The sequence below is a fragment of the Panthera pardus genome, unplaced genomic scaffold (assembly GCF_024362965.1).
Source record: "Panthera pardus isolate Hobbes unplaced genomic scaffold, ASM2436296v1 HiC_scaffold_13, whole genome shotgun sequence".
NCBI lineage: Eukaryota > Metazoa > Chordata > Mammalia > Carnivora > Felidae > Panthera > Panthera pardus.
Genome location: NW_026526688.1, coordinates 162,216,272 through 162,243,329, shown reverse-complemented (window position 1 = coordinate 162,243,329; position 27,058 = coordinate 162,216,272). Strand labels below are relative to the sequence as shown.

At 46.5% G+C, this 27,058-nt stretch overlaps 1 protein-coding gene across 3 annotated transcripts in view; it reads right to left on the bottom strand.

Annotated features, from left to right (window-relative positions):
• The window catches only part of LNX1 (ligand of numb-protein X 1), a 184,213-nt gene that overhangs the window by 90,116 nt on the left and 67,039 nt on the right, over positions 1-27,058 (bottom strand). For 2 of the 3 annotated variants that reach the window (XM_019469835.2, XM_019469826.2), the window contains exon 4: positions 14,782-15,267. In XM_019469835.2, the coding sequence (XP_019325380.2) occupies positions 14,782-15,173 (392 nt within the window). In that variant the 5' untranslated portion in view covers positions 15,174-15,267. Of the gene's footprint in view, positions 1-5,524; positions 6,129-14,781; positions 15,268-27,058 lie in introns of those variants that run through there. The other variant, XM_019469837.2, reaches the window with a different exon arrangement.

Below are 27,058 nucleotides of genomic sequence, written 5' to 3'. Positions count from 1 at the left end.
ATATGCCACATACACACCCCAAATCCTCTTACATGCGCTAAAAAGAGTGCCAACATTTCCTGACTTCCTGAGAAGTCACACCGCTATGGCAGCAGCACTAGCCTGCAGTGACCATGCCTACCTGCCTTACTGGTAACCGCATCCCTAAAACAGAGGGCAGTTTCCTGCTTTGAAAGGTAGGACTCAAGACGCACCCAGACTTAACACCAAGGGCACGAACACCACACCCGCCACCCCCAGGACGTGCCAGTAGGAAGTATTTCTGAGGGTGACAGGAGCTACAAGTTGTAAAGGTGGGGGGGGGGGGGAAGATGAACACAGCTTTTCAGTTTTCTGTAAACGGCTTTTGAGAGTTGGGCATGTATCATAAACCACATCTCACCACCCACCGGAGCCTAAGGTTTCTTCCTGGGATTCTTGCCAAACGAAATATGTAGAGAAATGTTACAGCAGCCACGGGAGACCAATGACCAGAGCGGTGTCCATTTCTGTTATGCCAGCACGGCTCCGCTTTGTGCAACACCTGGGGTGAGGCTGTCTTGCATTGATACTCCCTTCCACGGAAGCCAAACCAGGGTCATCCTTCGTCAGGCCTTGCCGTATTTAGGAATTGGCCAGGATAAGAACCAAATTCACGTCACTCAGCTTCACGGAAGCCTGAAGCATGCAGAAATGAACACCTCTCAAGCTCTCCCTCTGAGGACTCACCAGGTAGAGGAGACAGACAGGAAAGCTGCCGGAGATAGGGAGCAGAGCCGGAGAGTGGAGGGCTGGTTCTCCACAGGGGAAGGTGGGGAGCTAAGAGCGCTTGCGTGTACTGTAGTGGCCACAAGGATCACCTGAGGAGCGTGTTCAGCATGAAGAGGGTCACCTGTGGAGCGTAAGAATGGAAACAGATGCCCCCTGCCAAATGTTTTTGTTTTTGCAGGTTTTAGAGCCCATGCATTTTAAAAAAAACAGCCCTCGGCTCTCACGTGAGCGGTGCTCAGAACTGACGCTGCTCTTAAGACTTCACCTACGTCTCCCCACGTGTGGGGCTGCACTTAGGCCCGGAAAGGTGAGAAGGCCGTATCGATGCTCATGCCTGAGGGTTAGAGTCTATTTCCTACATTCACTTCGGGGTCTAGGCAATTCAGAGAGTTGGCGGAAGTGTGAAGGTGAGGGCTCTTGGGGAAGGGGAACTCGAAGAGCTGAACCAAGGGCGCAATGAGTGCCGCCCAAGACTAAGGGCGACAATCTTCACTTGAGCGCCCGGAATGCCCAGCTGGGAGGGATTTAAGATGTTCTTTGGCCTGCAAGCCCCAAAGTGGATGTTTTTGCTGCAGGAAGGCGGTGCAGTTTGTCAGGAGTGTGTTTTGCAGTGCCCGTGTATGCCCTTCAATGTCATGCTGTGCCCTCTGCAGGGCCTGAGAACCGTCCTACACGCCCTGCCCCTGACCTGTGGACTGGGATTCCACATCACATGCCCTGGTTTGGGGCTTCTTCTGTGGAATTCACTGTCCTCTGGGTCAAGGCAATAGGTGACCATGGACATGTTTAAAGATGGAGCTGCTCAGGGTCATAAACTGTTGACTTCAAGGCCAAACTGGGCAGGCAGAAGTGACCTGCTGGGCTCGACCAAGTGTTTTTGTTTTATTTTGTTTTAAATTGAATTAGAATACTTGTAGACATTCTACGTATATAATATGTACTGTATATAATATAGTAAAAACATATACTATGATATATGCTATATTATATACATATGTATAATAATATATATTTTATTATAGTGTCTAAAAACATTCAAATTATACACACACACACACACACACACACTGCAGTTGATCAGAGGTCTCACCCCTTCCTTCTGTCTTATACATGAATGAGTCACATGTTTACATAACTCCTGCCTGGTTCCTGTAGGCATTTGAGTTTGCGACCCTCAGGGCCACATGCTGTAATCGACACTGTTTACTGGATTAGATCCAAGTTTCCAGCTGGGTTCTGAGGGAGCAGGACTCAGACTGAGAGAGCCCTGGCCAATCCGGGAGGGCCTCTGCAGCTGGAAGTGCGGGAACACAGGTCAAGCTCACCCAAGGCCAGGACACCAAAGCCCAGACAAGGGTAGCAGGAGGAAGCCTGGCTTCCCAGTGCTTTCTAGTGAATCCACCCAGCACGGCCTGCCTTCAAGATCCCAGCGGCCTGTGGTAGTGAGAGAAGCGTCTTTTCACCTCAAGAACATGCAGCCACCACCCCATGCCCCCCACCTTCCACGAACAGTGAAGGGGCCCAGGAGTCCTATTTATTGGTGACAACCACAGCCACCTTGCAACCTTTCTGCAGTGCCATTTACTCTGCCTGAAATGCTTTCTCTTTCCATCCACGTTGCTGCTTAATCCTTCCCTAACTACTTCAAAAATCCAGCTCAAACCCCCAACTCCCCGAGTTGTATTCCCTGACCAATTTCACGGAAATGGGCGACCTCCACCTCCTCTCAACTTACTCCCTACCTTACTTTTTAATGACATAGCCCCTGTTGCCTTGAATCATTGTTAATATTTCTTATGTGTATAAATTTCATCATCTCAACTGAATTGTCAGCTCCTTGAGGGTGGGTACCCTGCCTCATTTCTTACCACCTGTATTGCTCAAAGCACTGCCACAGCACCTGAAATGTGTCACTAATTTCCTGATTAGTTCATTATCACACTAGTGCCAGCTAACAGCTACATAGAATTCTCTCATAAATCATCATCCCCAGCGACTGGAAACTTCCAGAAAGTTCCAGCAAATTAGTCTGGGAACACCGTCTTGGCAATTTCCTGGCATTAGGCTTCCTCAATTGCTTCACGTTGTGGAACTTGTGTCCAGTTATTCAACAGAAAATTTACCTTGATGCACGTACTTGTAGGAAAGAAAACTGATAAGCCAGTAGGAAGAGCCTTCCTTTAATTAGGCTGCAAAACTGAAAGTAACTTGGTGGAAAGCCTCCTCAGGAGCACCTGCAGTGGGGTTGAGTGGTGGTCCCTCACTGATGTGCACCTGGAACCTGTGAACATTCACCTTATTTAGAAAAAGATCAGTTAAAGATCTCGAGATGAGATCATCCTGGATTATGCAGGTGGGCCCTAAACCCAATAAGAAGCATCCTTGTAAGAGGAGGGAAAGACAAGGGAACTGGAAAGGACACACATGGAAGGTCACTTGAAGACAAAGGCAGAGATTGGAGTTACGAGGCCACAAGCCAAGAAAGGGGTCACCAGGACCCGGAAGGGGCAAAGGAGGATTCTCCCTTACAGCCTTCATAGGGAGTGTGGTCCTGTCGACACCTTGATTTCAAGCCTCTGGCCCCCAGAACTGTGAGAGAATAGACCTCTGTTGTCTTAACTTACAAATCTGCGGTCACTGTCCCCACAGCCCCAGGAAATGAACACAGTAACCAACAAGGATAGCAGGTGGGGGCGGCGAGGGTGGGGAGGAGCGCTTAGGCACTGGATTTCAGAGACACCATCCAGGGAGGAGACTTGCCACAATCCCAAGTAGCCCCGCTGTTGCATATTTTTCTAGAAAACGTCCACATGCCATTATTACCTCAGAGATGCTCACCATGCAGGCTTAAGCCTGATATTTCCCCACTGAACCTTCGCATCTAAGGAGGACAGGGCTTACATTCCAAAAGGATGGGCCCAGCTAACCCTGAAATGCAGGGTCCTCAGGATGCATCATCTGCCTCCACGGACCTAGGTCATTTGTTCTCTCCTCTATTAAGAATTTGTTGAGTATCTGCTATGCTATACAAATTGGTTAGTCTGGCTAATTATAAAACAGACCCTGATTATTACCGTACACATTTGGGGGGCAAGGTTACTTCTACCTAAATATGACTAGCTGAGCTTTCTAGTCTGGGCTCTATGAATTCTTTTTTTGGTTTGTTTTAATTTTTTTTAATGTTTATTTATTTTTGACAGAAAGAGAGAGAGAGAGAGAGAACAAGCAAGCTGGGGCAGAGAAGGGAGAGAGGTAGACAGAATCTGAAGCAGGCTCCAGGCTCCAAGCTGTCAGCCCAGAGCCTGATGCTGGGCTCAAACCCATGAACCATGAGATCATGACCTGAGCCGAAGTCGGATGTTTAACTGACTGATCCACCCAGGTGCCCCTCTTTTTTTTTTTTTTTAATGTTTTATTTATTTTTGAGAGAGAGAGAGAGCGCAAGCAGGGGGTGGGGCAGAGAGAGAGGGAGACAAAGGACTTAAAGCAGGCTCTGCACTGACAGCAGAGAGCCCAACGTGGGGCTTGAACTCACGAACCGCAAGATCATGACCTGAGCCCAAGTCAGACGCTCAACCGACTAAGCCACCCAGGTGCCCCCAGAAGAATACATTTTTGTAAATGCTCCAAACACTGAGGCACACACCACAGCACTTTTTATATGTTTGCTAGAGGCTGTTCACATTCACCTGCAATACTCTTGGTTTTTTTTAAAATTTTTTTTGATGTTTATTTATTTTGGAGAGAGAGAGAGAGAGACAGAGCATGAGCACGGGAGGGTCAGAGAGAGAGAGAGGGAGACACAGAATCCGAAGCAGGCTCCGGGCTCCGAGCCGTCAGCACAGAGCCCGACGTGGGGCTTGAACCCACGAACCGTGAGATCATGACCTGAGCCGAAGTCGGACGCTTAACCAACTGAGCCACCCAGGCACCCTACCTGCAATACTCTTTTAAAGCTTACTAACAAGAGGAGCCAGAAAATTGTCACTGGAGAGTTTGGATGCATGAATGATTTCCTCTTACAAAATGGACATGGGTCATATAGGAAAACGTCTATTTTTCAGAGATGCACAGTGAAGTATTTGGTGGCGAAATGTCATGACTGCAGTCTACTCCAGGCCACTTCAATAACAACAAAAATAAACGAAGTGAAGCAAATGTGGCAAAATAGTAATCACGAGACCGAGGTGACGGAGTTATGGGAGCTCGCTGCACAGTTCTTTCTGCTCGCCCATACGTTTGAAAAGGGTCAAAACCAAAAATAGGATGGATGCATATTTTTTCCATTTAGGGTTATCTGTCTGCTGTACTGATGCTATCTGTGTTTGCAGGTATGAAGGCTGATGGTCTGAATAGAGGGAGTTGTCTTCTCCCAATTAGAAATGCCTGACAGGCTGCAGATTTGTGCCCGCAAGCTCGGTTCGTAATTGCTCTTTGGTTCTATTTACGGAAGGAAGAGAAGACACATCTATCGAGAAAAAGTAGAGTACCAAAAAAAAAAAAAAAAAAAAAAAAAGGGCAGGGTTGGCATAGAAGCAGGAAAAAATATGCCTTGCTGGGAAAGCATTGCATCAGGAAGATGGTGTTTTTTTGTTAAGTCACAGACCTAAGCATGCAGCTTCAGACTGCTGGCAGGGTGCTTTGTCCAAGTGCATCTAGCTCCTGTGGGGCTGACTCCTCTAAGCAGACACCCCAGCCAGGGAACTGACTCCGGTTCCACCCCCAACAGCCCCAACACACAGACACAGGCAGGCAGCGTTATAGAGGGACTCACAGTTCTGAGTACAGGAAGTGCAGATTGCCCACATTATCAATGTAGTTGGCAGGGCTGAGCCACGGCAGGACCAGCAGCAGAAGCGCCTTCATTTTCCGAGCAGGGTGCTGCTTTCTTCCTGGCCACCTTCTCTCTGTCCGCTGCAGGGGCCCAGCCCAGCTCAGTTCCCTTAAACAAACCTTGCCATATCCCCACAATGGCACCTGATTTGGAGCCCTTAGATGGAGCCACGCTGATAAATCATGGGCTCGTAAGAGGATCGTGCCCTCTGCTTCTCGGATGGGGAGATAGGAGACTGGAGGGACCCACCATGGTTGGCAAGAGGGCTCAGGCTGAGAGCAAGCAGGCTGATGCCCGGGAAAGGGACCTGCCCCTCCTGCAGGATGCCGACTGGTTCTTGGGAAGCAGCTGGTACGTTTACATCACCGGCCGGGAGCAGATGGGCTGGAAGCTGAACTGTGTTGGAAGAGGGCAGGAGCATGGCACAGTCAGACCCCGCGGTGTGGATGCGCAAATCATCAAAAGCTGTCCCACAGTCTGCTAGAGGAAGACACTGTAAGAAATCAGCATCCTTGGAACACAGCCTGGGGATCTGAGCTCCAAGTGAGTCTTCAGACATTGAGACAGACGAGGGTTAATTATGAACCAACTCCACGTCTCGATGCATATTTAGAATAGGCAGATATTTTACCTATCCCTGTCCTGACTACACTGGCAGATGTAAGCAAAGTGATGGCTTCTCCACTAATTTGGACAACTGGCCCTTTACAAGAATAGACTGCGTCGTTCTCTTTGAGAATAAAGAGCCTTGATAGACAGACGTAAGATTCTGTCCAAATGATGCACAAATTCCTGTTCCGCCACGAAAGAAGTCACTCCGTTCCTCCTCCTCCCCCGAGTGGCAGAACTAAGCTCTGATGCTAGTCGTAGGACCCTGGGCATTTCATTGAAGCTCCCGAGCCTCAGCTACGTCATCTCTGAAATGGAGCTCTATTCATGTCTTACCTGCTGGGTCCAGCAGGCGCTGGACATCATTGCTTCCAGCTTTAAGATCTGTGATTCCAGCCTATGCTATCAGTCTTCACAGGACTTCTAGCATGCCTAAGCCCCGTGATGTGCCAGAAGCCCCCGGGACTCCTCTCCTTCTACCCCATCTTCAAGAAGTCTAAAATCCATGTGGACCTTGCAACTCAAGGCCTAAATCTTAACAGACACGGCTTAAAAGGATTGTCCCACTAATGCAACCAAGCAATTACAGCAAACTAGACTCGACGGGAAAGAGACCAGGGAAAAGTCTGCGGAATGAGACCAAGTGCAATGAGCTATGTAGTAAGCGGGGTTTGGCCTCAGAGAAGGTGCATTTACCTGAGGCAGGACTGAAAGAGTTTACATACGGTAGATCCTTCGAATGTACAGGCTTAACTGCTACAGTTGAGATCAGAGATAAGCAATCCCGGTAAAGCAGGACCTGTATTACTTTATAGTTTTGTTGAGACTCTAATTTGAATTCTATTCCCTGTCAGTCTGGTATGCAAGAGTGAGTCAGGGCTGGTGAGAAGGAAGTACCATGAAATAGCAGTAAAACGGAAGTTAGGTTTGGCATTTAGTTCCTGGAGTCAAACAGATGACTTTGAACCCTAGCTCTGCCACATGATGGCTGTGTGACACTGGGCATGTTGTTCAACCTCTCTGAACCGCTCTATCTTCCTCTGTAAAAGAAAGACAATAACAATAGTGCTTAACTCATAGTGCTGTTATGAAGGTGGAATGAGATAATGCCTATAAAGAACAAAGGGCTCAATGAGCGTTAGCTATTGTTATAAAAATTGTTATTAATAACCACTAAGAGCAGTGAATGAGCCTTGCCGGCAGCTCAGCGCCCACCTCCCAGAGGCTTTGTTCTTCTCGTCCTTTCTTCCCTTCTGCACTATTAGGGGCATGAAATGTTACAGTCTGTTCCTGAATATGGAGTTTCACAGAGTCCTGGGACATGCTTTTCTGGAGTGCCCGGGATCTGCTGTATAGATCACAGCTCCTGAACAGCCTGGAAAATAATAAATGCTGTGGGTTTCATAGTGTGCTAGATTGTATTTCTGATAACTTTGGACATGTCAGATTGTTCCTCCAAGTCTCTATGACAAAAGAAGGATGTCTGCCCTTTTACCTCCTTGCATTTCAAGAGAATAAAATCCATTAATGGAAAGGAATGCAATATAAAAACAAAGGAATTGTTTTTTGAGGTTGTCTATGTCACTACTGCAAAAACTGCTGGTTGCCTATCCAGTATCTCACCTTCTCTTCTTCCTTTTCACGGAGCCTACATTTAGCTCACGGTGGTAATGCACGTTAGCCTGTCTCACAGATGGGTGGCCATACAACACAATACTGGCTAATGAGGCATAAGCAGAAATTACTGGGTGAGGCATCCCAGAAAGCTTTTTAAAGGAAAAGTCTCAGTATGCATATTGTCAATTTGCCCTCCCTGCCTGGTTCTTCCTAGCTGGTTATTTCTGCCTGGAACTTGGATATGATGTTGGCGATTAGGCAGCCATTTGGGAACCAAGAGGTGACAAGTTGAGGCTGAAAGCTAATCCCCAAAGCTGAAAGAGCCTGGATTATTGATGGCATCACGATAACATCATACAAATCATGGACTTCATACACCCATAGTTTCTGTGATATAAGAAAAATAAAACTTTTACAAAGTGAAACCAATGTAACTTCAATTTTCTGATACCTGCCATTAGCTACAATCCTAATACACCCCCCCGCAGATGAAATCTCACCTTCAAATGGCCATATTCTGTAGCTACCTTGCCAGTAAATAGCCCTAACCCTAATCTTTGTCCCCTTTGCCCAGCTAAGTTATCCTTAAATGTCATCTCAGATATCACCCAGAAGCTCCTGTTTTCTTGTCTCTTTTCTCTTCACTAAACCAGGAACTGCTTGAAGGCAGAAGTCTACTGGTCTTGTTCTCTATTATAGCCTCGCCATAGTGCCTAGAACACAATAGATGCTCAATAAATACTGCATGACATAAAATTGAACATGGTTACAGAGTCAACTTTGAGACCAACCTTTCTTGATCAGAGGCAAAGCAGCAAAACAAAACAAAAGGATCTCAGGACTTCAAACGTGCCAAGAGCCACGGGAGGGGTCAAGCGTTTGTACAGAGAGATAATAAATGTCCAGGAATAAAGGAAATATGTAAAGAAGATTTCTGGGCACGAGCGCCCAGGAGAATGTTGTTTCTTTAGCAGATTGCTTGGAGCGTAATGGAAAAGCAATGGGTCCCTCAGGGAGCAATGCAGGACAATTGCCTCATTTCTTCCATGCCCGGGAGAGTGAAGAGAGCAGCTCTCAGCCAGGTAGGAGCCAGGCAACAGTTGGGTTCAAGACTAGGATGTCACTTGAAGAATGAATGTCAAAACAGTTATGGTGAATAGGTCAAGCCTGGCTGACATGACCAACGAGACTCGTAACCTCCCCATCTTTCCGTAGGGTAAGACTCCCCTAGACCTTCCCTCCAGCAGCACCATCTTCTGGACACTACAGACAGTCACTGTGCACACGCTCCACGGGCGAACTACAGAAAAGAGCCACCTGAGAGGAGGAAAGGTCAAGAGAACCTGCAGGGTTGGTCTTTGGAGAAGAAACTCCAGGACTCTGGGTGCAAATTTAATTAAAAACGACAACAAAAGCAACAACAATAAACCCAGGGAGCCTTCAGTCAGGTGAGTCTTGGGCCAAATATGCATTTTCATGCAGGGCTGTTTTCAAAACATCCAACAATGATCTCTTTGTTCCTGCCAGTAGGGTCAGCTTTCTTATCTCCCATTGTTATTATCTTCCATAAGAAGGAAGCTAAAGGCCAGTGGCACTTATCCCGTGAAACAATTCAATGTGTGTGTGTGTGTGTGTGTGTGTGTGTGTGTGGTTTCGACTTCTCTACTCTTAAAGGGTCATTTCCTAAGGCAGAAATCACAGTGTGTATAGATTTTTCTCTCATTCCGGGCCTGTCCTACAGTGGATCGTTGATAAATATGATGCATGCAGATGACGATATTACACAAGGAAGATGTGGTCTGGAGCCTAAGACGACACCCACCGAGCATCAAGGAAGTAACAGCTATATTCCCACACACCCCGTCACTGATCCAGGTCAAGAGAGACGCAGTGGACTGGCCCCTGCATCACCTCTACCACATCCACTGTCAATGTCCTTGGTTAGGAAGGCTGTCTCTTGACTCAACATAAGCCTATATCACCCGCGGGGGAATTCTTTGCAGCAGACCCATGCGAGGGGAGTCTGCAAGCGTCTAAGAGGACAGAGGTCAACGGAATTAGCCCGAAGATTCCAGACATTAGCTCACAGGTTCGGGCTTACTCTCATGGAAGAACCCTCTCGTCTGAAGTCAGGAACAGCTGTCCAAGGAGTTACTGGTGCAGGCAACCGTGTACAACCACAGTCAATCCGAAATGTTTTGCTTAAGGATTTACATTCAACTCGGGGTCTGAAGCGGCTGGATAATAATGTTTACAAAGGACACGAATTTTGGAGAAAACAGGCAGCGTTTGTTTAAAGACATGATGCTGCCTGCCTGCATTCCTGACTCAGGTCACCTGCTATTATTAGTGGTCCTCTGGACAGGTCATGAACAGAGACCTCAGCTCGGGTGGGGGGGGGGGGGAGGGGAAGTATTTGGAAGTATTTCTCTACCATATCTTCTTTTCCGGAGGGACAATGGGTGACATTCTAAATGTGACTCATTTCTGAAGAGCTTTGTGTTCAAGGAGCTAATTGAAATAAATGCCCATTTTGTAGGTAGAGAAACCTAAGTCTGGATTCGCCCATGAAGCCTGGGACTGTTAGCATACTGGGACCCGCTGGTAGGGAATGTGTGGGTCCACATCTGTCATACGGCAATCCTCAGCCAGATTTATGGTTAAGTTCTCCGTACGAGGTAGGATCTGAGCCTGCCTCGTTCATATTCATTACAACGCCACAGGCCAAATAATATTTTTTTAAAACTCATTGCATGTGAAATCTTGAAATTGAGATGCAAAATTGATAAGCAAAGCTATCTTCTAGGACCAATGGGTGAAGCAGCTACAGCCACCAACCTGGAGGTCTCCTATGGATATATAAGGAAAACATTTGCTTCCTGGTCACCTCTTGGTTTTTCCCAATTGAAGGGACTCCAGGGGCGCCTGGGTGGCTCAGCGGGTTAAGCGTCCCATTGCGGCGCAGGTCATGATCTCATGGTTCGTGAGTTTGAGCCCCGCGTGGGGCTCTGTGCTGCCAGCTCAGAGCCTGGACCCTGCTTCCGATTCTGGTCTCCCTCTCTCTCTGCCCCTCCCTGGCTCGCACTCTGTCTCTCTCAAAAATAAATAAACATTAAAAAAATTTTTAAAAAGGGGGAGGACTCCAGAGTAGTAATGACTTAATCTTAATATCCCTTCTGAGGAGAGGAAGAGATAGTCCACTAGCCCAGTTGCTGGCCCAACGCCTAACAGGGCTCCAGAGTCAAGTCCTGGATTAGCTCCAAGTTTCGAATCCTTGCCAATCAGACGGCCAGAGGGCGGGAGGGGCGGAAGTGTATATTAAGCATTTGATGACTAATATATACAACATATTTTTGGAAACGTTGGTTTCAACCTACTTAGAGAGCCGACGTGTGGGGGAAGATCAAGAACGGGTGTTGAGGCCCTCACCTCCCTCACGTGGGAGTTTTCCTCTCCCCAGGGAGCTGCAGATGGCTGCCTGTGAAAAACTCTGAGGCCTCCGTGTGAAGAGGTGATTTCAATTAGTTTTGCGTTCTTTCCTCCTGTTGTTTTCCAACTGTGCATAGCATTATCGGCCGAGGGTTCGTCCAGACCTTTTCCTGGGCTTCTTGTGGTGTGGGGGTCACACGGCCTGTGTGGGCAGGTGAAGGCCATTCCCAGTCTGGGAAGCTGAGGGGCTCCCAGAGGCCCCGTAGGACCCACCTGCCCCTTCCCAGCCCTTCTGCTGCCCCACTTCTGTTGTGAACTCACCCTCCTATCCATATGCCATCTCACCCAGTGTTTTGGGGGTACTCTTGGCCCGAAACCAGTTCTTGATGAGGAGGTGAGGAAGAGCTGCTGTGTGTTCATGTTCCTTCAAGAGACCACCTCCATTTCCTTCCTTCTCTCTCCACTCTCTTACCCCTCCCCTGTGGAGCCCCCGTGGGGAGCAGAACAAGGCCTCTCCCCACAGACGGCCGTCTCCCAATCCTCAGAACCCGGGGATATGTTACCTTAACATGGCAAAAGGGACTTTGTAGATTTGACTAACTTAAGGATCTTCAGGTGAAGAAATGATTGTAGATTATCCAACTGGGCCCAATGTAGTCGCCAAGTGTCCTTGGAAGAGGGAGGCAGGAAGGCCAAAGCCACAGAGGGAGATGTGATGATGGAAGCAGAGGAGCGAGAGGCAGACAGGCAGGCAGACAGACAGACAGAAAGAGGAGACAGGGGGAGAGAGAGAGAGGCAGAAAGCAAGCAAGCAAGCAAGCAAGCAAGAAAGAGGGAGAGAGAGGGAAAGGGAGAAAGAAAGAAAGAAAGAAAGAAAGAAAGAAAGAAAGAAAGAAAGAAAGAAAGAAAGAAAAGAAAAGAAAGAAAGGAAAAGAAAGAAAGAGAGAAAGGGAGAAAGGGAGAAAGAGGGAGAGGGGTGAGAGAGAAAGGGAGAGACAGAGAGAGAGAGAGAGACAAAGAGATCGACAGAAAGAAAGAGACACGGAGAGAGAGAGAAAGAGACGAAAGGCAGAGACAGGCAGGCAGAGAGACTGGAAGATTCTACACTGCTGGCTTTGAAGGTAGGGAATGAGGCCACAGGTCAGGGAAGGCAGGCAGCCTCCAGAAGCTAGGCAAAAGGGAGGGGATTCTCTCCTAGAACCAGAGAGAATTGGCCCTCTCTGACCTGATGTCAGTCCAATGCACCTCTCACTGGACTTCTGGCTCTCAGAACCTTAAGATAAGACATTCGCATGGCTTGAAGCCCCTGGGTTGGTGATCACTTGTTACAGCAGCGATAGGAAACTCATACAGCTCTCAAACACAAAGGTAAGGGGTGCAAATGTCGGGAGCATGGGAATGTGATGTGTAGAGGGAGCTCTCCCCTTTCTCCACCGCTTCTCACCTCCCTCAGCCAGTATGGCCCCAGCCTTGGCCCCTGACTCTGTGCCAGCATCTGTCAGCATCTGCCTCACTTTGACCTATCCCAGACCCCTTCCCTCCAGACAGGGCCTCTCCTCCCCAGGTCAAACTTCCAGCAAAGGCCACAAATAGACCCCCGCACCCTCTTCTCCTCTGGCCACACCTCCTTCTGGGCAATGAGAAGGGCACCCTAGTTCAGATGCCAACCACAGAGGCAACAACAATAGATGGCAACAACAGAGGGTCAGAGGCAACCCGCAAACCCGAGTTAGATGTCTTTCACTCAACGTGTTGGGAAGAAAAGCGAGTTTGCTGACATAATTACCACGGAAACCAAATGCTAAGCATCACACCCAGGCCATTGCCCTGGATGCAAACTTTTTTTTTTTTAATGTTTATTTATTTTTGAGAGAGAGAGAGAGAGAGAGAGCAGGGAGGGGCAGAGAGAGAGGGAGACACAGAATCCAAAGCGGGATCCAGGAGCTGTCAGCACAGAGCCTGACACGGGGCTCGAACTCACAAACCGCGAGATCATGATCTGAGCTGAAGTCAAACGCTTAACCGACTGAGCCACCCAGGTGCCCCCCTCGATGCAAACTTCTATGTTAGAGAATCTGCCTGTCCTGAAAAACACTCAGATTCACAACCTCAAGTATGTGACCTTTAGAAAAAAACACCGGCACCTACCTCTTGCCCTCATCATGACCAAGGAACCAAGATAAACACCAGCTTCCAAATTTCCTCGTACAAAATAATTGTGGTATTACTGTTCATCCTCCCGTAACCATCTGAAATGTTCTGAGCACCTCATTGCGGAGCAAGACCCGGGGCTGCCCTGAGGCCATCCGCACAGGAATGCCCAGGAATGTGACAATGTAAGTGGACAAAATGAGAGGCAGATAAGTGGAGTGGACCTGTTGCTCGCCACCAGCAGGGGCGGTCACACCATTGGTCTGCCACCGGTGTGTACCCTGGCTGAAAATTCAGCAGAAATTCTCCGGAAGACAGAAGTTTCCTACATTTCTCCTTAATATTCTTATTTTTTTCAATGTTTATTCATTTTTGAGAGAGAGAGAGAGAGAGAGAGAGAGAGAGAGCGTGAGCAGGGGAGGGGCAGAGAGAGAGGGAGACACAGAATGCAAAGCAGGCTCCAGGCTCTGAGCTGGCAGCACAGAGCCTGATGCAGGGCTTGAACTCACAGACCACGAGATCATGACCCGAGCCCAAGTCGGACGCTTAACCGACTGAGCCACCCAGGTGCCCCTGTACGTTTCTCCTTTTAAAAGTCAGTTGGCAATACCTCACATCTCCTTAAAGAACAGTGGGCTTTGTCAATTCCCATACAGAAGAAATCTTAAGAATCATGCACCAAACTGGGAGACATTTTTTTTCTGATGTGAAAAGGTAAGCAATGCCCATCAGGAAATCTTCTGGGGGCCACGAGCCTCAGAGAAAGCTGCTCATCAGACCTTTCCAGGATCTCTGACATTTCAGAACACGCCCATATGAAACAAGCCAGTCCACAAAAGGACAAATATCGTACAATTCCTCTTCTCTTAGGCTCCCAGAGCAGTCAGATTCATCGAGACAGAAAGCAGCATGGTGGTCATCAGGGGCCGGACAGGAGGGAATGGCGAATCTGGGGTTAATAGGTACGGTTTTGATTCTGGAAGGTGAGCAAAGTTCTGGTAATGGATTGTGGTGATGGCTGCACAACTGTGTGAATGCACTTAAATACCACTGAACCGTACTCTTAAAACTGGTTAAAATGGCGAATGTCATGCATATGTTACCACGAGAAAACATTCCCCCCCTCCCCCCGCCCCCACCACACACACACACACCTGCACACCCCAACTCTATCACGGGCTGTTCTCTCACCCTGAACCACGGTTATAAACACCTAAAAGGTTTCCTTTGAGCGGATGCTTGCCCTGGCTGCAAAAAAAGAAGACAGAGAAACGGCATCTTGCGGAGCACCCAGCCCCAAGGACGGCCCTGCTCTTGGGAGGCAGGTGAGGCCAGCTGCCCCCGGGAGGGAGGGCGGGCGGCTCGGAGCCGGCCAACCAGGGAGGCCCTACCTTGTCTGAAAGTGCTGCTCGAGATCACAGCGCTGCAGGACCTCGGTGCAGTACTCCGGGAACGGGCAGGTCACCAGCAGCTTGTTGAGAAGCTTGTTGACCAGGATGCTGGACTTCTTGCAATGCTGCAGCACCACAGGCTTACGATCCACGGGGCAGAAGTCCTTCTCCACCAGGAAGCAGGTGAGGCAGAGCGTGCAATAGGTGTGTCCACAGGGAGTGTCCAGAGGGTCCAGCAAAGCCTGCAGGCAGATGTGGCACACGAGGTCATCGTCCACATCTTCTGCGTAGGTGTAGAAGTGGTTTTCCTCAGGGGAGTGGGCTTGGCCACACACCACACACAGGGGTGCAGAGCTGGGGTCAGGGGGACAGGCAGGGTCTGGCTGGCTCATGGTCAACTCGGGACACAGTATGGCAGGAAACCAGCCCAGGGCAACAGTATTTCCTCCGGAGAAAATCACGATCTTCCAGGAGCCATCCACAGACCTAAAAGAGAACAAGACAGCTGATCTTCGTTTCCATGAGACTGGAGACTAAGCAATGGACTTGACACCCTGCCGCCCGCGGGCGGGGGACTGAGCTGGGATTCAGAAGGCCAGGGCTCACTGCCCCCTCTGGTGACTGACATGACCTTGGGCAAGTGACTTGGCCTCCTTATGCCTCAGTTTACCATCCATCCTGGTGGGAATAACGTTGGCCTTTAACATCCTCGCGCTGGGTGGTAAAAACCATCGGGGACTATCCGGGAAATCCCCAGAGATATAAATTGTTAGTAAAATTAAATTAGACCATAAATTATATAGACTATAAATTAGAGATTTAGAAGTTGCTCTGTCAGATCGGGACAAGAAGAAAAACAGTGAACACTCTAATGGCTTTTTCTTATCTTTCCTCCCAACTTTCTCTAAAACTCAGAGAAGGTAGGACATCAGAGCCTTCAACTCTCGTCAGAAGAACCGAGAACTGGGGAGTCTGTAGCGTTTTTACTGTGGTGAGAGCATGTTTCCCTCCATATGCATTTCATTCATTCAATCGGGCATTTGGCAGTTATGTGGGCTCTCCAGCTGTACCGCCTGGGTTCAAATCCCACCACCGCTGTGGGCCAGCCATTTAATCCATAGCTGGAAAATGAGGATAACAGTAGCCGGCCTCATAGGACTATTGTGAGGATTGCACAAGATACGCGACAGAGAGCTCTCAGCATCATATCTGGAATATAGTACATGCTCAGTCAATATTAGCTACTATTTTTTTTTTAATTTGTTGACTTTTATTCATTTTTGAGAGACGACTGGGGGAGAGGCAGAGAGAGAGAGGGAGACACAGAATCCAAAGTAGGCTCCAGGCTCTGAGCTGTCAGCACAGAGCCCTACGCCGGGCTTGAACCCACGGGGCTTGAATCACGACCCGAGCCGCGGTCTGACACTTAACCGACTCAGCCACCCAGGTGCCCCAATATTAGTTACTATTTTTACATGCATTTGTTACTGCATTCATTCCAGTCTAGCTCCCTTGACCTAGAAATTGAAAGCTATAGTTCCTACAAGGGGTCTTTTTGTTTCATTTTAACAGTACTCTTTTATTTAATCATATATATATTTCAAAGCAGAATACTATCACACTATGGATTTTCCTCTCGTATAGGTGTCTAAATGATGGAGTTTTTAACGTTCCCGATTAACATCTAGGATGTCTCTTGGAATCATTCCATAAATGTTTTTTGAGCGCCAGCTCTGAGCTAGGTAGTAAGCTGGGTGTGGAGGAGACCTTCAAGAGAGCTTTAAAAACACACTGCTGCTCTCGTGGGGTCACCAGTCCAGGGGACACAGACGGCACAAGTAACCGGAAGTGTGCGCGAGGTGACCCTGGGTCATCTCTCATGAGAATTAAGAACCCCATGGGGTCCCCTTGTGGTTCAGTGAATGAAGCGTCTGAGTCTTGATCTCAGGGTCCTGAGTTCAGGCCCCGCGTTGGGCTCTGCGCTGGCCGTGAAGCCTACTTAAAAATAAAAATAAAAATCCTGCACCCTCCCCCAACCCCCTTCAACATTCTTCATTTTGGGAAGTAAACGAAAAGACATCAAGCGTTCCACAAGACATAAAGACACATGAGTAACCTAACAGGAAACTAGCTGCATTTGGAAATATGGCACACCAGAGTCATAAACTGTGTTGTATCTTTTTTCTTTTCCAAATTAAGTCCAAGGTTGTTTGTAGGAGTACAGCCTTATCTCCAAAAGAAAATACATGGACTTCAAGCTTTCAGTGGGTCAGCTTCGTGTTTACATTTCTGTCCTGTGCTAATGTGCCTGAAAGAACACTCTGGTCAGAAGGTTGAAATAAAATGCCCTGAATGTGAAAACACTTAGATCATAGCATTTGATTTAGCATCAAAAGAGAACACAGAAGACTAAGGTAGAGAGTGCAGAAGGGGGTGAAGTGGTTTCTAGTCAAATTTCATGGAAACATACACAGCTGCTATTCGTCCTCAGGCTGATAGAAGGTACTGGAACCACACAGGAAATGCTTTAAGTGGCATGAAAAACAGTCCAAAAATAAACATGAAAACGGAAACGGGCCACCCGAAAGATTATCATCCACTAGAGGAAAAAAAAAAAAAGTTCACATATTTTGAACTTTGACAAGAGTTTTGTCAAATCTTCCCACGTGTTTGGGTCCTCTCCATTCCTCCTCCCTGTGCTATACTGAAAAGTGATAGGAATGCAGCTGTCGCTCTGGTCTTACCACTGAAAAAACAGCTTCCCATTTCTGGGCCATGCCTTTATGGGTGAAATGGTGTGACTGGACCAGATGTTTGGTTTTCAGACTGTGTTCTAGAAAGTGGCAGGTGCCTGAGAGCCTTCCATGGGAGGGACGGAAGGAAGGCAGGTGGGGTAGAGATTTGCCCACTTCTCCACCCCACCCAGTCCCAGCTCCATTTTTATGTCTCTGACACATCAATTTCCTTATTGGTAGAAGAGCCCTAGCTTAAAAACAAAAAAACAAAAACAAAAAAAAAGCAAGCCACCAGATCGATACTATAAAATCTCTTTCAGAAACAGAGTTTCAGCACAGAGGATTCTTTGCTAATAAAGCAGAGGGTTTTGCTTTGTTTTGGGCAGTTGGCTTTTGGGAGAATCTTTTTTTCTTTGCTTTCTGACAAGTTTTGAGCATTTACCATGTGCCCGGCACTGTACTTGGTGGCCTTATATACAGTATGTTATTTAATCCACACAAATCCCCAGGGTTGTTCGGTTTTGTTCGTTTTCATTTAAAAAAAAATTCTGTTTTAGTGTTTATTTTTGACAGAGAGAGAGACACAGAGCATGAGCAGGGGAGGGGCAGAGAGAGAGGGAGACACAGAATCTGAAGCAGGTGCCAGGCTCCAAGCTGTCAGCACAGAGCCCGACGCAGAGCTTGAACTCACAGACCGCAAGAGCATGACCAGAGCCGTAGTCTGATGCTGGACTGACTGAGCCACCCAGGTGCCCTTTGTTTGTTTTCATTTAACAGATGAGGAAGTTGAAGTGTGTGACATGTAAGTAACTTGCCAGTTACACCAAAAAAGAAACAAACCAAGAAATGGTGCTGATTCTAGTTTCTGTTCCTATTTTGCTACATTGTGGCCACACATCTCCCCCCACCCCCATCATCATGACTTCCTTGGAATGCAACTAAGCAAATAGAAGAGCCCCAGGAAATTGGGTTTAAAAATCTCTTTAGAACCATTGCGAATAGGTTTTTCCAAGGCTCTGATTAAAAATATTCTTTGACTTTACTGAGTGCCAAAATGGTGGACACTAAATGAATGGAACAGGTAAACAAAACCGGCAAGGTTCTAGCTCCAGCCCCAATTCTTTTTTCTTTCCTTTCCTGTTTTTCTGAGAGAAATTTGAATTCCCTGGCACTTGCCCATACGAGTACACCAGATCCTTAACATAATATTAGTGTAAACACTGCTGTTGGTATTTTCCAACTTTGCTTTAGACTAAATAAAGCCTATATGAATAGACACAGATTATGAGATAATTGGCCAAAAAAAGCAAAAAAGCAGTCTGGGCTCTAAAGAAAGAACTAGGTAGGCTTTTAAAAATATGACTAATGGGGTGCTTGGATGGTTCAGTTGGTCAAGTGTCCCGTTCGTGGTTTCGGCTCAGGTCATGATCTCACGGTTCGTGGGTTTGAGCCTCACCTTGGGCTCTGAGCCGATGGTGCAGAGCCTGCCGGGGATTTTTCTGTCCTCTCTCCCTCTCTCTTCCCCTCCCCTGTCCCCTCTTTCTCTTTCTCTCTCAAAAATAAATACACTTAAAAAAAAAAAAAAGAAAAATTATGATTAATGGGCACCTGGGTGGCTCAGTTGGTTGAGTGTCTGACTCTTGGTTTTGGCTCAGGTCATAATCTCATGGCTTCATGGGTTCAAGCCCTGCCTTGGGCTCTGAGCTGACAGTGTGGAGCCTGCTTGGGATCCTCTCTCTCACCCTCTGTCTCTGCCCCTCCCCCACTTGTGCTGCCCCCGTCTCTCTCAAAATAGACTTAAACAAATTTTTAAAAATAAAAAAATACCATGAACATTATTTATGCAAGGTTTCTTGTTTCCAGTTTACATCTTATAAACCTGTATGATGTATCATGTTTTTAAGACATGAACTGAGAAGAAATGATCAAAGATCATTAAGGCTTGAAAGGTAAACGATTTTTCCTTCCAAATGTCAGCGAGAGGGCTTGTTAGCTGAGTCCATCTGTTATCGAGTGTACCAGCCCTCGGCACTTCTGGCCCTGGCGTTTTTGCAGTTTGGAGAAAGAGAAGGGAAGTAGATTTCCTCCTTGGGTGTATATGGGGGGCTGGGTAGGAGTGGGGATGAAAATCTTACACTTCCTCAGTAGACCCCTATGGTGGCTTAGGAACCATCTTTTCTGTCTTTCCTGTGATTTGGGGTGCAATAGAGGCCCAAGATGACTTTTAGACATACAGGTGGCCTACCAACGCAGTGGTGAAAAGTGCCAGGAAAACTCAAAATCTCCATCTCTCTCCTTAATCCCTGCTTCCTTTCTTCCGCCACTTTGTGGTCATGCCCGACACTTGTACAGAAGTTCTTCGACCTAACTTTCAAATTCTAAAACTTCGGTGGCTGACAACAGAGATGCATTCCAGAGCAAAGTGAGTCGGCGCTGTCTGCACGCAAAGAAGGTCGTTAGAGGTCATATGTATACGGTCACCTGCACTAAAAATCCAATAGTCTTAAGAACAGCCCTTGGGGTACAACCTGTTTGGAAACGGAAAATTGTCTGCATGAAATAACCTACCAGAACAATGGAGTCCCTGGTGTGCTACTATTCTGCTAATTCTCCTTTAAATGCACGCTGGCTTTATAAAAGATGGTTACCCAAGGTGACCTTGATAAACCATATAATGCACTGGAAAGGCAATGGATAACCATATCCCTTGGCAGGCTGCGCTGACAATGTCACAGTTTCTTCTCACTCCAAGGACAAGACTTGACTCCAGAGCTTCTCCTGGATGGCTGCATGAGTCACACTTTTACAACAATAGTAATGGGACTTCATATTATCAAAAAGAATTCATCTTATAGTCCATGGCAGCGTGCCCCACATCGGGACCTTAACCTTGAGAAAGACGAAACATTGAGCCATAGATTCTTGGTGTTGAAAGGGAGCCTTGAGAGAAGCTCCCTAAATGAAACAGGCCTTTATTACCTTATAAAATAGATCATCCTGCTTTGGAGAGCTCTAACTACTAGGGGGGACAGTCCATATACAGAGCAAAAATTCGCCTCTCTAAAAAGAAAAAAAAAATCCCTCTCTAGAACTCACCAACCCCTCCATGGGTGCCAGATGTATCCCGGGAGCTACTTAGAATATATCAAATTCCTTAAGTCCTTTAATTGTTGGATGACACCTTTTTCCTCCCCCGGGGCCAGCGGCCTTGGGCTATGTGGCATTCCTTCAAGTTTCCATATACTCTGCGAAGCTGACCATCCTCTGCAACTTTCCAGATTATTCAGTGTCCCTCCTACGAGGTATGGGTAGAATGAGCCCCCAAACTCTAGGATATAGTGGAATGGAGTAACGGCACTCAGAGCCTAGGACTGTGTCTGCTTTCTTGGTGGCAGTAGAAGGCCATTGCTGTCATTGCTGATCTGCCCTGCTGCAAGACTGAGACACCGCCCTGAGGCCTGGAGAAAGCTATTAGCAATTCTTGAGCACCGAGAAGGAAAAAAAAAAAAAAAATCCAGGGTAATAAAGTATAAAAGTAGCAGCTAGGGACACAGTTTAGAAAATGCAAAGATATTTAGTGGTATTAGGTGGATTTATATAAACAGAAATTCCTCCGTGGCTAAACAGTTTGGTATTGGAATCCTCAGTGTATAACCCAATCCCAAGAATGAGTGGTATTTGAGGTTTGGGAGTCTCCCATTTGTTTATAAGCATTCCTATATTTTGATAAATGGTGATCTAGAATGTACTGACAAAATGAACACGAGAAAAGAGACATGGAAACCATTTAAACAAATGGCAAATCGGAGACAATTTTTTTTTTCCCATCCAGAACACAACATCGATTAACTGTCACTGATATTCAGTAATAAATGAAAAAGTTAAAAAAGCGACAGGCCACGGGCAGCCAATGGGAGGGCCATGAGATGAACTGAAAGTCCTAAAGCTCTGGATGATCCTCAGAAAGGAAAGAAAGGAAGGAAGGAAGGAAGGAAGGAGAAAGGAAGGAAGGAAGAAAGAAGAAAGGAAAGAGAAGAGAAGAGAAGAGAAAAGAGAAAAGAAGAGAAAAGAAAAGAAAAGAAAAGAAAAGAAAAGAAAAGAAAAGAAAAGAAAAAAGAAAAGAAAAGAAAAGCGAAAAGAACTTCTGGTGCACAAGTACCAGAAAAGGAAAAGTGTCTGAGGTGGTGTCCTAGTCACCTGGCACCGTTAGCTGAGCAGTCACTGAGGGCTCATACAAAGGAGGAAGATTTCAAACAAGAAGAAAAAAGTGTAATCTGAAGCCAGGCCCCAAAATGATCACTGGATGACTGGATCCCGAAAGAGCACTGTTTCGAGTGCCTATCAGTCAAGTGACACAAACAGTCTCTCCAGCAAGGCCACCACCACTATATAAACAGCGTGGGGCTCTGCCCTACCCTCGCTGTGTTTGCTTCCTAATTTTTGCTGGTTTATTTCATGTTTTTTTTCAAAATCTCCTAATCCCTTTCCCCAACCCTAATGTTTTACACAAACACATAAAGACTGAGGGGGCGCCTGGGGGGCTTGGTTGGTTAAGCATCTGACTTTGGCCTAGGTCATGATCTCACTGTTCCCGAGTTCGAGCCCCGCGTTGGGCTCTGTGCCGACAGCTCAGAGCCTGGAGACTGCTTCAGATTCTGTGTCTCCCTCTTTCTGTGCCCCTCCCCCGCTCACGCACGCTCTCGCTCTCTCTCTCAAAATAAATAAAAATTAAAAAAAAAAAAACACATAAGGACTGAGAACCCCTATACCAGATGATTTCTGAAGTAACTTTTAGGTTCTAGAAACTGAGCTGAAGGTGTTTCATCGTTGATGATGCTTTGCAATTTGGATGAAGCTATGCAGGCTGGTTCAGAACTTGGTTCACACTGGTCACTGAGGCCATACCTCAGCACAGAGATCACAGTCATTCAGGAACCTCATCCTGGACTGTGGACACCAGAAATAAACTCATGTGGGAATCAAATGGAATAGTGCTGGAAAATTCTTCACGTCGATGGCCTCATTCTCTTTCTAAACAATTATCTGTGGGCGTATTTGTCTAACCATTGCCCTGGCACTGGCTGGAACTCCTAAATTAGATTATTGGAGGGAAAGCAATTGTCAGTTAGGGCAAGCTCTTTGTCTATTAAACAAAGTACATTTATAATTACACTTTATAGATAAACTGTGTGCAACTTGGAGATAGCAATAACGTGCCATCAATTTTTTTATAAATACCAACTGTGAACTAAGAGGATGGACGAATGCTCCGTGGGCTATTCCTTAGCTTACAGACACATCAGTAATAGGGAGGCATTAAGTGCTTTAGTGACCTGAATTAAAACGGTCACACATGAAATAAAAACTGTCTTTTAACTTACGAGGGTTTGAAGTGGGGGCTGAGGAGGCAGGGGAGTCATATACCTTGCAGAGGAAAAGGAGAGAGAACACAAAGAAGGCAGGTGCTTATGGACTGTTGCAAAGGTCAGGGTTGGTTCTGAATCTACTTAATATCTAAATCAACGATCCCCAAGAGGGAGCAAGCAATTCATTAATTGGATCACTGAAAGATACTTGCCTGCATAGTGTTGCCACCACTAGAAAGGACAAATATATAAAGTGGTCTTTAAAGAGGTCAAAATATCTTCAGGAAATTAAAGGAGAATTGAACTAAAAGGAGACCATGTCTGGAGTCAATGACTGAGAATGTAGATAGTCAGGAAGTGGGAAGAACAAGAAAAGCAGTTAAGTGAAAAGCGTCCCAAGTGGCTAGCCAATCAGATACAAGTTCTAGAAGCCCAGGGAAGATTTTTACAAGCTGGTTGGAGAAGAGCTTTGTCTCCCTTGACTAAAGATTTACTGTTTTTCCCCTGGGTGTCATGGCACCCCTTTCATACTTGGGTTTCTTTGTAAGAACTCTGTCCCAGAAAAGATGTCCTTTCGTTTCCTGGTCTATCAACATGGTGAGATGGAGCTGACCCCCTGCCAACAACAAAAATGAAGGCAGAGTATTTTGTGTTAACCAAGGGTTCTGTTCATGCAAAGAAGCGCCATAGGATCCTGGGAAGAGATAATTTCAGAGGAGAAATGTGGGGAAGCAAGCTGACATTCTTCCACCCAAGGCTGAAAAACATATTCGGGATTTTTTTTAAAACAGATAACCATGGGGCGCCTGGGTGGCTCAGTCGGTTGGGCGTCCGACTTCGGCTCAGGTCACGATCTCACGGTCTGTGAGTTTGAGCCCCGCATCGGGCTCTGTGCTGACAGCTCAGAGCCTGGAGCCTGTTTCAATTCTGTGTCTCCCTCTCTCTGACCCTCCCCCGTTCATGCTCTGTCTCTCTCTGTGTCAAAAATAAATAAACGTTAAAAAAAAAAAAAAATTAAAACAGATAACCAAGTTTTACAGAGTGAAAGACAAGGTGAAGGAAGATATTTGAATTCTCACCATTGTTTCTGCTGTTTTTCAATTCTATGTATGTTCGTTGATCACCTATTATATGCCTGGCATTTGTCTTAGATTCTGGGGGAGCTCCCACTGTGGTAGGGTTCCCCTCCCTAAGGAAAGCAAAAGGAAAAAACACCTCAAGGCCACCTGGTTATACACGTACGTGACAACATCCCTCAGGACCCTGTGTCATGCGACCAGTTAATCAGACTACATGTTTGTATGTTACCATTATGGGAGACAAAGAAACAGAAAATATATAAAAAACTATGCCATGTGGCGTTCAGGGCTCAGTTCTTCGGGCACGAACCCAACGGAGCGGTGCCGGCAGGAATAAAGTTGTTTCCTGGAAAGAAAAGCCTCAGCGTCCCGACTCTCTGTGCGAGAATCCTGCTACACCATAGGGAATTCAATGTTATCCTCTGCGAGTGTAAGTCTAATTAGAAAAATGGAGCTTACATATAGAAGAAATATTCGAAAGCACTGCAAAAAAAGAACATATTGAGTATGGCAAGGGGTATGATCCCCCCCAAATAGGAGCCAGGGACAAGTTTTGGAGACAAAGAGACAAGAGAACAGTATAATGTGACCCGGAATGGCCAGGAAAGTTCATGGAATAGTTGGGCCTCAGGGCACATCATCAAAGCTTCATGGTATATGGACAAGTGGGAGGAAATCAAGGTAGGGGAAGAACGTGAGCAAATCCCCAGTCGAGGAAGAGAAATACACACGCTAGTGTTTGGTCACATGATGATCTGTCTCTGAGATTTTAGAATTACCTTTGAAGAAATCACAGGACTTTGAGTTGGGTAAGAATCTTAGCTTCTCCCCAAGTATAGGAATCCTCTTTACAACGTGGCTGTGAGCTGGCCTACCAGCTTCTGCCTGAAACACCTACAGTGATGGGGAGCTCATCAGCTTCCCAACAGCCGATTGCTTTCCTTTGTTACCTTGACCTTGCCGTGTGACACAGATCACAGTCACTCCCTCTAAACATGGCAGCCACCCCGAATTAAAGAGAGGATGGGTGGTTTCTCTCCTGTCTCCTTTTTGTCTCTGGTTCTTTCCGTTGTCTTCCTGGGGAGTCGACCCAGGGTAAAGGGTCCGCCCAGGATACTCGCTAGTTTGTTAAAGTCCCTTTGAAAACATGACAGCGGGAAGTGGACACTTATCCAGTTGTGGTTTAGTGGTTCAGTGGAGCGGTTGTTTCTTAACCAGGATACTACTTGTCTTTAAAAGCAATGGAGGACAGCCGTTGCTGATTTGCTTTTGTAGATACATCAGGCTATTGACCAAAAACACTCAATAGGTCTTTAAAACATAAAACACTACTGTGCCTTGAACGTAGAAATAAATGGTGGTAAGTAGTGTCAATTCTAACTCTCCTTACCTATTTAATGACCAATATTTCAGCCTCCACACAGACAGGGAATCACTCCATGAGTAGTGGGAGGAGCCTGCATATGTAAGTGCCAGTTAGGGGGTATAGCAGGTAGAATGATGGCTCCCCCCCCCAAAAGATATGGCACTGTCCTAACCTGCAAAAGCTTTGAATATGACTTTAATTAAATAAAGGTCTTTGAAGATGTCATTAAGTTAAGAACCTTGAGATGAGATCATCCTGGATTATCTAAATTACCTTAAATCCTATGACAAGTGTCTTCATAAGACACAGATGAAGAGGACACACACAGGAGACGGTGATAGGAAGACAGAGGCAGAGATCACGGTTATGCAGCCACAGGCCTTGGAATGCCTGGAGGTACCAGAAGCTGGAAGAAGCAAGGGAGGATTCTTCCCTGAAGCCTTTTGAGGAAGTGAGTTTCTGCCAATACCTTCATTTCAAACTTCTGAATGCAGAAATGCAAGAGAATATATTTTGTTGTTTTAAGCCACCGGGTTTATGGTGATTTGTTACAGCAGCCTTGGGAAAGTAACCCAGAAGGCTATGTATTTCTAGGGGCATTCTCCCAGGACTGAGGGAAATATCCCCAAAGATCCACACCAACACTTCTCTCCGTAGCTTAAGGAAATGGAAAATAGGCTGGGATGGCAGCCATTTAGACTGCTCCATTCTTTTTTCTTTTTTCTTTTTTCTTAACGTTTATTTATTATTGAGAGAGAGAGAGACAGAGTGAGATCAGGGGAGGGGCAGAGGGAGAGGGAGACACAGAATCTGAAGCAGGCTCCAGGCTCTGAGCTGTCAGCACTGAGCCCATCGCGGGGCTCGAACTCACGAAACGTGAGATCATGACCTGAGCTGAAGTCAGATGCTCAACTGACTGAGCCACCCGGGCGCCCCTAGACTGCTCTGTGCTTAGGGATGGCAGTTCTGCCCTAGTATAAAAATGTAACAACTTCTTTCAATCCACTACTAAGCTGGAATACTGATGTCTTCTGCGATGACAATTACACCAAATTTGCCAGGGCCCCAAGACTACAGATGGAATAGCTGAGTTTGTGTGTGTTGTAGAAAACATAGTACACACATAACAACAATACTTAATGAGGAGTTTGAAAACACGAGGTGACTCATGTATTAACGCAGGAGCCAAAACGTGCAGCGTTCTAGTCAAAAAAGGCCACGTGACTGACAAACGCAGTCATAAGCCAGCTATGCAAATCATCTCCCAGATAGCAATGGCATGTTTCCACCTCACCATCATGCAGTGCTGTTGCCATGCGCTGTGCCAAGAGGCTATTAAAGAAAATTCTTGGAGAGTTTCCATTCTGCTGTTGGTGAAGTCTTTTGTGTGCCTGTGACAAACGCATCAAACATAAGAAGCAAATAAGAGTCACTGGAAAATCATGGTGGAATTTGAATCCACACATTCCAAGGCACAAATGAATGATGTAAAAAACAAAACAGAACAATAACAACAACAACAACAACAACATCCCTGGTTAACTGGGACAGAACCTACTGCCACGGTTAAAAGTGTACTAGTTAACCTACTATGTCAAAGAGCATGGCTCCCACGAGCAAGCGCCTTTCTTTTAGAAAGGCAGAGGAAGAAGATCAGGGATGAAAAGGATAGAAATGAAGGGATTCTCATAAAAACTACAAATCTCAAATCTGGAGGCCATCTTGTCTACT